The sequence below is a fragment of the Penicillium maclennaniae genome (assembly GCF_028827695.1).
Source record: "Penicillium maclennaniae strain IBT 15551 chromosome Unknown utg000003l:1.0-5670915.0:1.0-5674809.0, whole genome shotgun sequence".
NCBI lineage: Eukaryota > Fungi > Ascomycota > Eurotiomycetes > Eurotiales > Aspergillaceae > Penicillium > Penicillium maclennaniae.
The window spans coordinates 4,994,239-5,007,706 of NW_026623215.1; the positions used below are offsets into that span (position 1 = coordinate 4,994,239).

The 13,468-nt window shown below is 38.4% G+C and overlaps 2 protein-coding genes across 2 annotated transcripts; one reads left to right on the forward strand and one right to left on the reverse strand.

Moving 5' to 3' along the window:
• Window positions 1–229: 229 nt before the first annotated feature.
• N7477_003984 (uncharacterized protein) lies at window positions 230–1,144 on the forward strand (the record flags this gene model as incomplete). Its single annotated transcript, XM_056965647.1, has 3 exons — window positions 230–644; window positions 708–952; window positions 1,028–1,144. The coding sequence occupies 3 exons, from the start codon at window positions 230–232 to the stop codon at window positions 1,142–1,144; spliced, it is 777 nt and encodes a 258-aa protein (XP_056825600.1).
• A 686-nt stretch (window positions 1,145–1,830) lies between these two features.
• On the reverse strand, window positions 1,831–2,925 carry N7477_003985 (uncharacterized protein; the record flags this gene model as incomplete). Its single annotated transcript, XM_056965648.1, has 3 exons — window positions 1,831–2,570; window positions 2,632–2,859; window positions 2,904–2,925. 3 exons carry the CDS (start codon window positions 2,923–2,925, stop codon window positions 1,831–1,833), a joined length of 990 nt encoding a protein of 329 aa, XP_056825601.1.
• Between the last annotated feature and the right edge of the window lie 10,543 nt (window positions 2,926–13,468).

Consider the following 13,468-nt stretch of genomic DNA (forward strand, 5'->3'; position numbering starts at 1 on the left):
GGTTGAATTTCGGAGGTTTCTGCCAGGCAGTATTAAAAAGTGGGCCCTAGGCCGAAGTACTCGAGGTCAAATACTTATGTTACACCACTGGACTGTTTGTATCCATCCGACCCGCTAAAACGGTGTATCGATCAATACAGATCTTTTGTATCGTAACTATTGTACGCCAGGAACATGATAATCTTGGAAATTCTTGAAGTCTGTCCTTTTCACCTTCACCTTCATAGGAATGCAGCATCCTTCAGACCCTCGGCTTAAAAAGCCGTCGACATACAATCGTGAGGCGGCCACTTCCGCTATAACGGATCTTTACGAATCTCTTACCACCCTGCTGTACGTGGAGCCAACCGACATTCTCTATCCTCCACCCGGAGGATGGCCGCACATCACCCAGGAAAATGAGGCGTTTGCCTCTCTCAATAAAACAGACGAGGTTATCGAACTGCTTCGCCACTTACCATACCTAGATTCCAGGCGCAATGCGTGGTATATCAGACCATGGAGCACTATATGTGATTATGTGAACAAAGATCCTCGCAAGTATGTGTCTGTCGTGCCCGATGAATTTAAGTTCCCACCATGGGTGATTAATATCACGGATTCGGGGAGATACGGAAAATCGCTTATATTTGACACATCAGACGGTACGCGAACTCACTTCCGCCCCCGAAGTATCTTCGATGTCAGGTTTCTAATCTATGTTCCAGGTACCGCAACAGAATACGCACTCGACGGGTTTATATATAAGCCAGATTACGCTGAGGACGATCCGCGATATTGGCGCGTTGAATGTGAACCAGACACTGAGCCACTGGTTGATCGCTTGGGATATTATAAGCAGAGATTTCAAAAACTTAATTGGATCCCAGAGGTGCAGAAGGTTGGATCCTGGCCAAGAGTCTATGAATGGTACGAGGAGCCAACTGGTTCATATGGCGATGATAAAGGAAAGGTAGGTGATTTGTCGTATTGTTTTTTTCTTCTCGCGACAGACCCGGCGTTCGCACCGATTTAACACAATCTGCAGATGATACGCGATATTTATCTCGAGTATGGGTGGCCGGATTTCTTCGATCGAGAGGCGTGCCAGCAGGCACTAGAGAAATTCTACTACGATCACAGGAAAAATAGACGAAAAAGGTAGATTGTAGGGAGCTCAATCGAGTGTAGATTGATATTATGTCAAATACTCCGCGAATTATGTCTACAATATCAACTGTAAAAATCGCATATTGGCTATAGTGCCAATTTTCATTTTGAGTCGCAATAGCTCTCTAGGCTAGCGTGTGTTAGGGAAAATTTGTATTATCGAAGTTGCTGAGTCGCTCACTCGTCGTCATATCGTCCGTCATAGAGGCTGATACAGACGTTGTTGAGGCAATAACAGGTGCGGGCATCGAATTGGAGCTTGAAGGACGCAGAACTCTCAGATTAGGCTTAACCTGTTTAAGGTTGGCAATCTCCTGTCCACAGTTATCTTTACATCGAATAAATCCAAAATTTTTGCGGAGCTCTTCGTCCGTGGGTCTCCGGCTTGAATTAGTTCCAACTACCACGATCTCGGGGGGGGTTGAGCACGAAGTCTCGTTTTCTTATTTTATTTGCCAGATCGTAGAGCTCTTCGTATTGTACCTCTTCTTCTCCTTGCTCGGTTTCAAACTACGGATCTCGGTTGAGAAGCGGATAACCAGGGTAATTGATTTTGTCACTAACGCCCTTCAGATTTGCATATTTATTGAGGGTCAGGCCATTATCACCGTCCGCTGCAGCGATATAATTGTTAAACAAAACTGAGAAAACGTCCCGGGTGTAGACCGCCTTGACCTTTGTCTATTCAGTATACAGTCCTTCGTGCGCCGGAGCCTCCAAACTGATCTCAGTTTGAATATCTTCTCTTCTGGCCATTTTCGGGCAACCTTTGAATTTTTGACTAGCGGCTCCGTTTTGGGCCTGAGACAGAAGGCGAATAAATTGTTTTTTAACTTTTGGAACTCGGTTCCCATGTCCCTCCAAATATTTGTAGCCGTTATTTACCTCAATGTACTTTGTAGCGGGCCACTCATCCGCCTCACATTCAACATCTGCGTCAACGAGGTCCCGATCATGCTTATTATTCCACTCGTCCACCGCACCACGCTGTGTCAACGGCTGAGGGCGGTATGGGCACGTCACATACGCAGAGTGTGGGTTATTACTGATCACCGAGGAGTAGTGCCAGCACGGCTGAGGGTATCTATCGCAGTCTAGCGTGATAGTCCTTGTTATGCGCCCTTGAAGCTGATCCGAGATTTCCGTTGTCGTGCGGGCAGACCTCTTTCGTCGCTTGCAATTGGGATTGTCGGCTCTCTTTATGCCATATTGATCTGTAGTTCGTGTTCTCGCTGACGTATGCGATGATTTCGGAGGTCGTGTGTTGGTTGGTCTCTTGGTCACTCTCTTGGGCTCGAGCTTGTTTTCGGTGGCTTTGATTGCAGCTTTGCCCTCCTTCTCGACCAGGTCGCTGTATGCTTTGATGATAAATCGGTTGGCAAACACTTCTGCCAAGCTTTCAAGGCCGATTGTAATCTCCCCTAAATTGAAATTAGCGCTGCAAGATTAGTTTAATCGAAAAAGAAAAGAACGACGACTTACTAAAAAGAGGAATCGCCAGTTCTACCCCGTTAAGGAGGGCCTCAATGCCAGTCACAATCAGCGTACAGAGTGATTTTGTAGCAATATCTAATCCGACTTGTTCGGCACCCGCCTCTGCAATAGCTTTGGCCTGGTCACCAAATTGAGCTATGATCGGGTCGTCGTTATCGTCGCTTTCTTCGCTATCCGGGTTGCTGTCTACTTGGGAGCTGACCCCACTAGGAGGAGCTGAGAAGGCGGAGCAGCAAAAACTAGCATAAGTGTTCCTGAACAGTCGAGCTCTCCAGACTTCATGTCTAGGCGGTAGCGAGTGCTTTGGATGAGTTCTGTCTCGTCAATCTCGCATCCGCTGAAATAAGGTATTCCTAGTCCCCTGCCTCCTCGCCATTGACAATTTCCAACTATAGTACTATCTGCACAGCACAGAGTCCGCTCTTTGAATTCCTCACATTCATTTAATGACATGCCGACTATGCTCTGTGCGCCTGATATATCCACGATAGGGTTGGTTCCGCTTGGGCACTTCTCGCCACAGTCTGACAGAAAGTATGCCGACTGAGCTGTATTATTGCGTTCCAGATAACTCTTTAATTGTATCTGATTGTTGTTCAGCTTTACTGGCTGCGTAACTTGAGCCTCTTTAGGATTTTGTTCAACTTGATCTATGGCCCAGACCTAACTATTGAGTCAGATGCAGATTCTTTCATTCCGATTTCTGTTAAATTCAACTTATACTATTGTGCCGCCCAAGCATCGGCTCATTGCAAAGCTTCTCTTTATATCGAGCGTTTCGCTGTTATCAAAGGATACCCACTGGTCGGTGTTCTATGTCACCTATTTGACGGCTGCCTTCTTATCGAAAATAACGTCCTTTGACAAATCCTTACTATTAATTATATCGATGATCTCTGCCAGATTAAGGATTCCCGAAGTATCGGAATAGCCGCCCGGATCAGCACCTACGCCACCTTTATAGATGAATTGGCAAATTCCATTTGGAGTGGTACAGGAAGATTCTGCTAGTTTAAAACTGCGACCGTACTGAGTTTAATCTCGTTAGCTTATAATCCTATCTAAGAGGAGCATAATAGAGAACCTATAAGCGCTAGTCCTATAACGACTGTTACCGACCAAGACGAAGAAGAATTCGTGTATCATTAACAGAAGCAACTAAACTAGAGAAGAAGAAGAAGAGAGAAAGAGGGAAACGAGCATCTACGAAACAAACCCACTTCTATCCCAAATCGGGTTAGACCTATGGCTCCTTCCAGATCACGTTCCCCCTTAGGCCTCTCTCAGGCTATAAGATATTTATGCGTTATATAGTCCCCCCTATTTAAAGAGGCTCGCCCCGAGGCTCTGGTCTTCTATTATCTGGATAATTATCCACAAAGTAATTATTTAAAGTAGCGTCTAACCACACTAATAACTATATAGACGGTCCGGGTAGGGCTAGGTAACGCTTATAGAAAGCTATTAACTTATTCGGAGTATTTTTAAAATCCCCTACGAGATATTAGTTATCGTCCTTAATTCCGATTCACCTAGCCTTATATTAAAGCTTCCGATAACATAATCGGATATCTATAATTTTATCGACTTCCTATTTCTATTAGTCGTTAATTTCTATTAGTAAAGCTAGGTCTATAATCTAACCTATAAGCGGATCGGAACTTACTATATAGCGGAGCTTATTTAGAGAAAAGACTAGGTTAATCTTAATAGAAAATAGTAAGTTAAGCTAATAGCTATAATCTTCCTTTAAGAGGATTTTATAGGGGCCACTAAATTAATTAGAGAGTTTTTTACTTAGCTAGTTAAGTTTCTAATTCCTAGTAATAATAAAGATAAGATTACTAATATTAAAATCTACTTCTTAGCGATATTTATTAGCCTAGGCGCGCTAACGCTCTTAGGCTTATTTAATCTCTTTTTAGGTATCTTTTTAGACCTCTTAAAGTCGCTAAATATAGTCCTAAGTATCTTATATTAACTAAGGCGGCGTAGATAGTTCTATAGGTATATCTTAGTTAAAGGATATTTAGGGCTTATATCTTTACTTAATAAAGAAGGGAGACCTCTTAGTAAAATCTTACTATAGAGCTATAATAGCGAAATCTATTACCAAAAGCTAATTAGACTAATTATTTTAGCGTTAATTTACTAATATATAAAGTTATTATATTATATATTAGTTTATAATCTCGCTTTAGCTATCTATCTAAGGGTAATATATTATTAATAGCTTACGCTTAATTCTTAGGACTTAGTAGACCTCTATTTAGAATTCTAAGATAAATTAGCTTCCTTAGTCTAATATAATTAAGTCTAATAGGCTAAAATACTATATAATATTAGAGATAAATAACTAGGCTATCTCTAAAGCTTTAATTATCTTATAATATAAAAGAGAGACTAGCCGCTTATTTAATTAGTTAATTACTATAAATATTATATTAAAATCTTATTTATCTTTAAGGAATAATTAGAAATCTATTATAATATATTATTATAGATAGTTTAGCGGGGGAAGAGATTATAATAGATCTAAGGGCTAGTCTCTTTATATCTTTATATGCTTATAGACTAAATAGTTATCTATATAATATTTAATATTAGTAGACTATCTAAGCTAAAAATATTATATAAATAAGAGAGCCTTTATCTTATCTTATCTAGGATATATTATTAAGGGCTATTAATAGATCTTATTAAGTAATTAGGCCTATAAGTCCTTATTATCTAATATTACTAAGTAACCTATATTTAATAATAGCCTATCTTATAGTTTCTAAGGTCTATTTAGATTAGTTCTTATTAATTCTTATTATTTCTTAAGACTCTTATATTATTAGTTTATAAGCGTTATTTAGGTAATAATATTAGAGCTACTAATAACTATTAAAATATATTCGGAGATACTAATTAAGGTAGGGGTAAGGTTATCACGATCTTTAGGGTATACGCTATACTTAAGATATAATTAAGGGAGAAAAATCTATTCTTATCTATTTCCTAAACTAAGATCTTTTTAGGAGAGGATATCTATAATAATATTTCGCTTCCCTATAAAATAATAGATTAAGAAATAAAATTAGAATAGGAACTTAGCCTAATAAGCCTAATATAAATTTAGTTTCTTAATAGTTATAAAATATTATAAGGCTTAATAATTAGAGAAAATACTAAACTAATCCTCTCGCTAAAGGCCTTTAAGCTCTGCCCTTTACTCCTTAAGTATAAGGATAATTATAAGTATTTTATAATTATATATATTATACTATTATTAGGCTTAATCGAGCTTCTTCGAATAAAAGCTTACTAAATACTAATATTTATTAAGTTATAATTAGGATATTACTCTACTAATATATTTATCGGATATATTAATTTTAATCTTAGTCGGAATAATTAGATTATAATATATTAGGATTAAGGCTAAAGTAAGCTTCTCCTTAAGTTCCTAGAAGGCACTTTTATAAGCCTTACTTTATTTGAAGAGTATATTATTTTTTATTAGGCAATTTAATAATTTCGCGATTTAGCTATAGTTCTTAACGAACCTCTGATAAAAATCGCAGAAGCTAAGGAATAATTATATATCGCGAATTATTATAAATTATTATTAATCTTAAATAATAATAGTCTTAGTAAGATCTATATAGACCCCTTTAGTACTAATAATAAACCTTAGAAAATAGATACTCTGCTAATAAAACTTATATTTATCTAAGCTCGCCTATAGGCTAGCCTTATAGAGTTATTATAGGACCTTCTTTATATACTAAATATATTCCTTAATTATCTCGCTATAAATTAGGATATTATTAATAAATATAATAGCGATATTATCTAGGTAATCGCCTAGTGTCTTATTAATAAATCTTTAGAATATAGTAGGCCTATTTATAATACTAAAGGGTATTACCTTATACTTAAAGAATCTATAATATATTCGAAAGGTAGTAAGATCCTCTAAGTTAGGATATATTCGGATTTAATAGAACCCTTAATAAATATTAAGTCTTATAAGTATCTTAGCCTTCCTAAGCTATTAAAGAATTTTATTAATAAGTAATAAAGGGTAATAGTCTTTCTTTATAAATACGTTAAGCTTCCGATAATCTATATAGAGCTATAGACTACTATTAGTTTTCCTAACTATTAGGATAAAAGATATATAAGAGGCCTTACTAAGTATAATAAAGCCTTAGGTAAGGTTCTAAGTAATATAAGCTTTTATTACCTAAAGTTCTTTCTTAGACTACTTATAAAGAGAGTAATATTTAGGTATTATTCTCTTATTAAGAAAGATCTAATAATTAGTTATATCTTAGTATAGCGGTAAGATATTTAAATCCTATTTTAAGAAATAATTAATATACTTATAGTATTTCTCTAAGATTATACTCTATATCTCTTAGTCTTTAGCCTATTATTAGGTATGTCGCTTCTCTTTTAGGATATAATTAATCTTATAAAGAGAAATAAAAAAGATATTATTATCTTCCTTTCTAATATATTAATAAAATCTAATATCTCTAATAAATATAATTATATTTAAGGGACTAATATAATATTTTTAAGATTTTTATAATTACTATAGAGGCTCTAAGTTATAGACTTAGTTACCCCCTAAATAGAAAAAGCTTTTTAACTATTTATAGTTAGGAGAAGTTATAAAATAACCTATTTTATTAGTTAGTATTCTCTTAATATTAAGAATCTAGCTTTAATCTTTTTAAAATAGCCTAAGAGAGAATAATAAATATCTTTATAATTATATTATTCTTAAGACTAAGCTTCTTAGGCTAAATAAGTTATTCTTTTTAATAATATAAGAGAATACTAAATTTCTTAAACTATATTTATCTAAGAATTAGATTATATTATCTAAGATTAATAATTAATATAGATAAGCGAAAAAGTCTCTAGCTATTAAGAATTAGGGTTAATTTAAGGGTATAAATAATTAGTTTTTTTAGGTATTTATTATAGCCCTTAGTTAGGATTAGGTAAGGTAAGAGTAAAATATATAGACTAAATATCTTTATAGCTTATACCGTAAGAGATAAATTAATATAGATATAATTACTTACTCTAATATTACTAAGTACTAAAATTAAAAGAGAATATCTATTATAGGCTATCTAAATAATAAAACTAAGACTTTTCGCCTAATCTAAATAATTTAGTTAAATCTAGAGAATAAAATAATAACTTCTTATTACCTAAAAAGGAGACTTCTTCTAGGTTTAAACTTTTCCTAACTAATTATCCTAAGGGGGGGTTAGGCGGCTATTTAAGTGCCTAAAGTTTAGTAATAATAATTATAGAGATAGTATTCTTTTTTAGGCACTTATAAGTTATATACCCTTACTCGCGATAGTTAAAGTAGCGACCTTCCTTTATTAAAGTATTATATTTATTAACTAATAGTAACTTATATAGAGCGACGCCTATACTCTCGCGCTTTATAAATAGTAATTATAAGACACGAGAATAGATTATATTAGCTAAGGCTCCTATAATAGCTTTAGAGAGAGTAATTAGTTTATAAGACTTCTTAGCCTTAAATTAAAGGGTAATATTATAAGCTATACTCTAGTAAGTATAAATAAACTTATTAAAATTAACGGAAGTCTTATCTATAAATAATATTATCTAAGTCTATAATAAGTTCGGTAGCTTATTATAAAGGTCTCGCTTCTAGCGATCCTTTAGTTAGTTTACTTCTTTAGCGAGATAAATAAATTTAGCGAGAAAATCGTGGAAGTTATCCTTTAGCTTTATTATTAGATATTAGTATTCCTAATAAGCCTTAGTGATAGACTAAAAGGATAAAGCTACCACGAAGCAGATCGTGGCCCCTTAAGTCCGTGGGATCAACCTTAGTCCGGCCAGGTCAGTCGGTGCCAGACAAAGGAAGAAGGTCAAAGGTCGTAGGATAGACTATAAGCAGATATAGCCTAAACGAAGGCAGAACCACCGTCCTAAGGATCAAAGGAAGAAGGTAGAGATGACTTTTGGAAAGTGGACAATGACTTCAGGAAAGTAGAACTGACTTCATTCTTTCTGCTAGAAAAGAAGGACATATTTATAGGCTAAAATAGCCTAGAAATAACGTCTAGAATAACATACAAATACTAGACAGTAATATAATAAAGGTGGCAAAGAAGGGAACCGAAGAAAAGCCAAAAGAATGATGTCAAGGATCGACGGTTTCAGCCACCCCGTAAGCTTCCCCGCAGTATCTGGTTATTTATACCCAAAGGTGGACTATTTTATCCCTAAGGGAAAGTGGTCCGCCTATCCTTAAGGGGACTGAGGGTCGAAGTCTGTTTACCGAGGTTCGAAGACTATGGTCGAAGTCCGCGGGCAAGATATGCCCGAAGGCACCTCCGAAGGAACGGACCATTCATGTCTAAAGGCGGACCATTTACCTCTGAAGGAAAATGGTCCTGCCTATTATTTGGGAGAGGGCCGCGGACCAAAATCAGAAGTGGTCAAAATATCATTTTGATAGAAGAAAAATCTGGTCACGTGATTAATGCAATGCTGATCTTATATGTTGAATATAAGGATAGATCTTTCTATGTAGCATTGGTCTATATTCCAATACTTAGTAATATAGTTTAGGTTCTAGAAGATACCCTTTAGGTACTCTATAATATCTAAGGCGTCCTAATAAGGGTTTAAGGTATCTTCTTCTAGATAAGGGTAGATATAAAGGAGTGCCTTCCCTTCGTAATAGCTTATAATATAGATTATATAATATTTAGTAATAGGATAATAATTAGCGTTCGTAGCTAGCTTATATTTAATTATTATAGCCTAGGCGTTAAATCGAACTATCTTACTATTATCTAATATAGGAGTATTAGGTATTTTAGCCGATAGATAGCCTTAGGCTTTAGGGACTTAAGGGTCTTGACGGTTCAGAGTATTTTAAGGGCTTAGCGCTAAGGATTAAAGGAGCTAGAAAGTAAGGTTATTCCGTTCGCTAACTATAAGATCTTAGTAGGCAGTAGCCTTATCTCGCTCTTAGGTTAGGTTAATAATAGTAGCCTTAAGTTACCTATTATTAGTCCGTAGAAGTTATACTAAATATATATCTTTAGAGGTCTATAGGTCTTATTAGGTCTAATAGGTCTCGCGCTAGATTAGTTATTCCTATAGGCTATCTATATCCTCTTAGACTTTCTTTCGGAACTAATCCTTAGAGTAAAACTTATAGCGGATAAGGTCCTTAGCCTCTAGGTTATTAATCTCGAAGCTAATTATATTATAGCGTCTTAATAGGTTCCGAGATAGGGTCAAGAACTTAGGTAGCTCCTATTCCTTAACGAGCTTCTCTTAGATATTCTCCTTATTATCCCCCTCCTCGGAGAGGAGGTTCTTAGTCGGTACGGTACGTCTCCTATATTAGTCACGTGACTTAGACTTCGTATAGGTGTCGGTTCCTTTAACCATAACGTCGTTCCGTCGTGGCGTTCGGTAAAGATTTAGGTTCGGGGTTCGTTCGTTCGGTTCTAATTCGTTAAAGGGTATCACTAGTGGGGCGAGACAGCGATAGCGAAGTATCTAATATCTAGACTGCACCTGAGAGGCGACGAGAAAGAGAAAAGACAAGTTTAGTTATATATTACCGACCAAGACGAAGAAGAATTCGTGTATCATTAACAGAAGCAACTAAACTAGAGAAGAAGAAAAAGAGAGAAAGAGGGAAACGAGCATCTACGAAACAAACCCACTTCTATCCCGAATCGGGTTAGACCCACGGCTCCTTCCCGATCACGTTCCCCCTTAGGCCTCTCTCAGGCCACAAGACATTCATGCGTCACAACGACTTTGCGAGGGTCAATGCTTACGCGCTATAGTAAATCTAATCCGAGATCGATTTCAGAAACATTAGTATACGGAGCAACATACGGTCTAATATTTTTGGAGTATTTGTCCCAAACTCCGTGCACTAATAATATATCAAATTAATTTGAAGATCAGTCTTATTCCTGATCGGAGGGTACTCACTATTATAAGATATAAGGTTGAACCAGTTAACATAGCGTTCCATTGACTAAACATCAAAGTGTTAAAGATACCAGTATGAAGCTGGTAAGGTTGCTGAGATTCCGAATCTGCGACCAAACGCGCCTCTTATTTCCTTGACTAGCGCCACATAGTTTTTCGTATCAGCGGGAACACTATCTTGGTCGGTAGCCTGCGGATATTCCCAATCTAGGTTAACACTATTAAATCCATAGGTTTCTATGAATTAGATCAGATTTTTAATAAAACTGCTGCGAAAGACCTTATTCTAGGTCATGAATAACCATATATAGCGAGTTAGGCCCGCATCTGAAAAAGACCACCCTCTAATAGAGATCTAGGTCTCTAAGCCTTCGCGTCTATTCTTTAAGGCAGTGAAATCCGAGAATAAATCCTCGCTATAACTTCCTATAGGGGCACAGTGGTCCAGTCCGCTCGATTGCCTGGTCGCAAAGTGGAAGCCGACTCGTGTCATCGTCGGATAATAAGAATGTTAGAATCTGGGACCCTTTCACCGGCCAGTGTATCTCAACCCTCGAGGGGCATAGTGATTCTGTACGCTTGATTGCCTGGTCGCAAAATAGAACCCAACTCGCATCAGCTTCCTGGGATAATACTGCCAGGATCTGGGATCCTACCACCGGACGGTCCACTTTGACTCTAAAGGGGCATAGCGACTCGGTCAACACGATCGCTTGGTTACAGGATGGTAGCAGACTCGCATCGGCATCGGACGACAAGACCGTCAAGCTCTGGGATCTTGCTACTGGCCAGTGCGTCTCAACCCTAGAGGGGCATAGAGATTCGATCACCTCGGTTGCCTGGTCGCGAGATGGAAGCCGACTCGCATCTTCATCGTCTGATAATACGGTCAGGATCTGGGGACCCGGCCAACGGCCGGTGCACATTAACCCTCGAGGGGCATAGTGATTGGGTTAACTCAATTACTTAGTCACAAGATAGAAGCCGACTCACATCAATGTCCTTCGATAGTACTATGAGGATTTGGGATCCAGCCACCGGCAGATGCATCTTAACCCTTGAGGGGCATAGTAATACGATTAACTCAATCGCTTGGTCGCAAGATGGAAGCCGACTTGCATCGGCATCGGACGATAAGACCATCAGGATCTGGGATCCGGCTGTCGGCCAGTGTGTCTCAAATCTAGAGGGACATAGTGATTCGGTCACCTCAATTGCCTGGTCACAATATGGAAGGCGACTCGCATCAGCGTCTTCTGATAACACGGTCAGGATCTGGATTCCAGCCATCAGCCGGTGCGAATTAACACTCCAAATCAGTTCCCCTTCCTTCCTAAGATTCGATCAAGTCAATGTCAATCATCTACACACCACAATTGGCATATTCGATATAAGTTCCACTGGTCTCGGCAGATCCATTGCTCAAAACTCAACATTGCCAGAACAACATGGGTATGGCTTCAATGATGACTATACCTGGATAACCTACAACAAAGTCAAGATTCTGTGGTTACCTATAGAATACCGGCCAAGCTCTTCATTCAAATTTGCTATATTTGGATCCTCCGTCGCGATCGGCTGCTCATCGGGTCGTGTCATATTCCTCGCGCTCAAAGAACAGAACCCCATCCCTGGTATTTGGTCGGCGTGTTCCTCTGTTACCCGGCGGTTATTGATTTCAGCGTGAATGAAGCTACTACTATGTCAAACTGATGCCTGCTATTATTGTCCCCGACTGAGATCAATGCCATGGTTCAATGGAGTTCCTCATTTTCAGTTCATGCTGAGGCGTCATAACTAACGGGTTCGGAGTCTTGCGCCACGAGGGCAGCCTGGGCAGAAGGCAGCTACTGTGACTACAAATAGCTGCGCCTACTCTCATAGTTAGAGAATGATCATCACACTTGTACCTCAATCCAGGGTTACAACTCATGAGTGGTCAGGATAAATGATTCTACATACACAGACTCCTGTACAGCTTCCGTACGTTGAGACATGTTGCAAATTATAATGGATAATGTCATCCGAATAATCGGATTCGACTCTCAAAAAGAGACAGAACCAGTTTCCTCCGGCAAGGGCATGAGTGGTCAGGATAAATGATTCTACATACACAGACTCCTGTACAGCTTCCGTACGTTGAGACATGTTGCAAATTATAATGGATAATGTCATCTGAATAATCGGATTCGACTCTCAAAAAGAGACAGAACCAGTTTTCTCCTTGCCGGAGGATATCACAGAACTGCGCTAAAATTCAAGGTGTATGTGGCTGACTCATCTATCTCATCCTGCTCCTGCTGCTGCTGCTGCTTCGGTCCATTTGAAACCACTCGTATGGAGGCTATCATGTCATCTAGATATCTAAGCCCAAAGCTCCTATAAATTCTATGCACAAAAGCTAACATAACAACTCATTACTTAGAGACTGCGCGCCATAAAGGTCCGGTCACCGTCGAGTGAAAATCATTAGCATGGCGCTGAAAGTGCATCACTTCTGCAAACCTTTAACGCAAACATTGCAAGTAACACCAGCGCTTGATGCGAGATTCAGCAAATGCTTTCGCTTGATATGCTTCGAAACGTCTCCGTGCGATAAGAACTATTGCACACGCTTCTTGGGGGCCAGGCTTTCCTGTCCCATACAAATAAAGAAAAAAAAGGCCGATGGTCCACTGTGACGGATCTAATAGCCCTTTCGGGTGGGCTGGCTAGTGTGCTCTTGACGTCGGCTACTTCACCCTCTGGCTTCTGACCCTCGAGATAACCGCGCTCGGCCACGGGGCTCTCAACTCGTTTGTTCTGT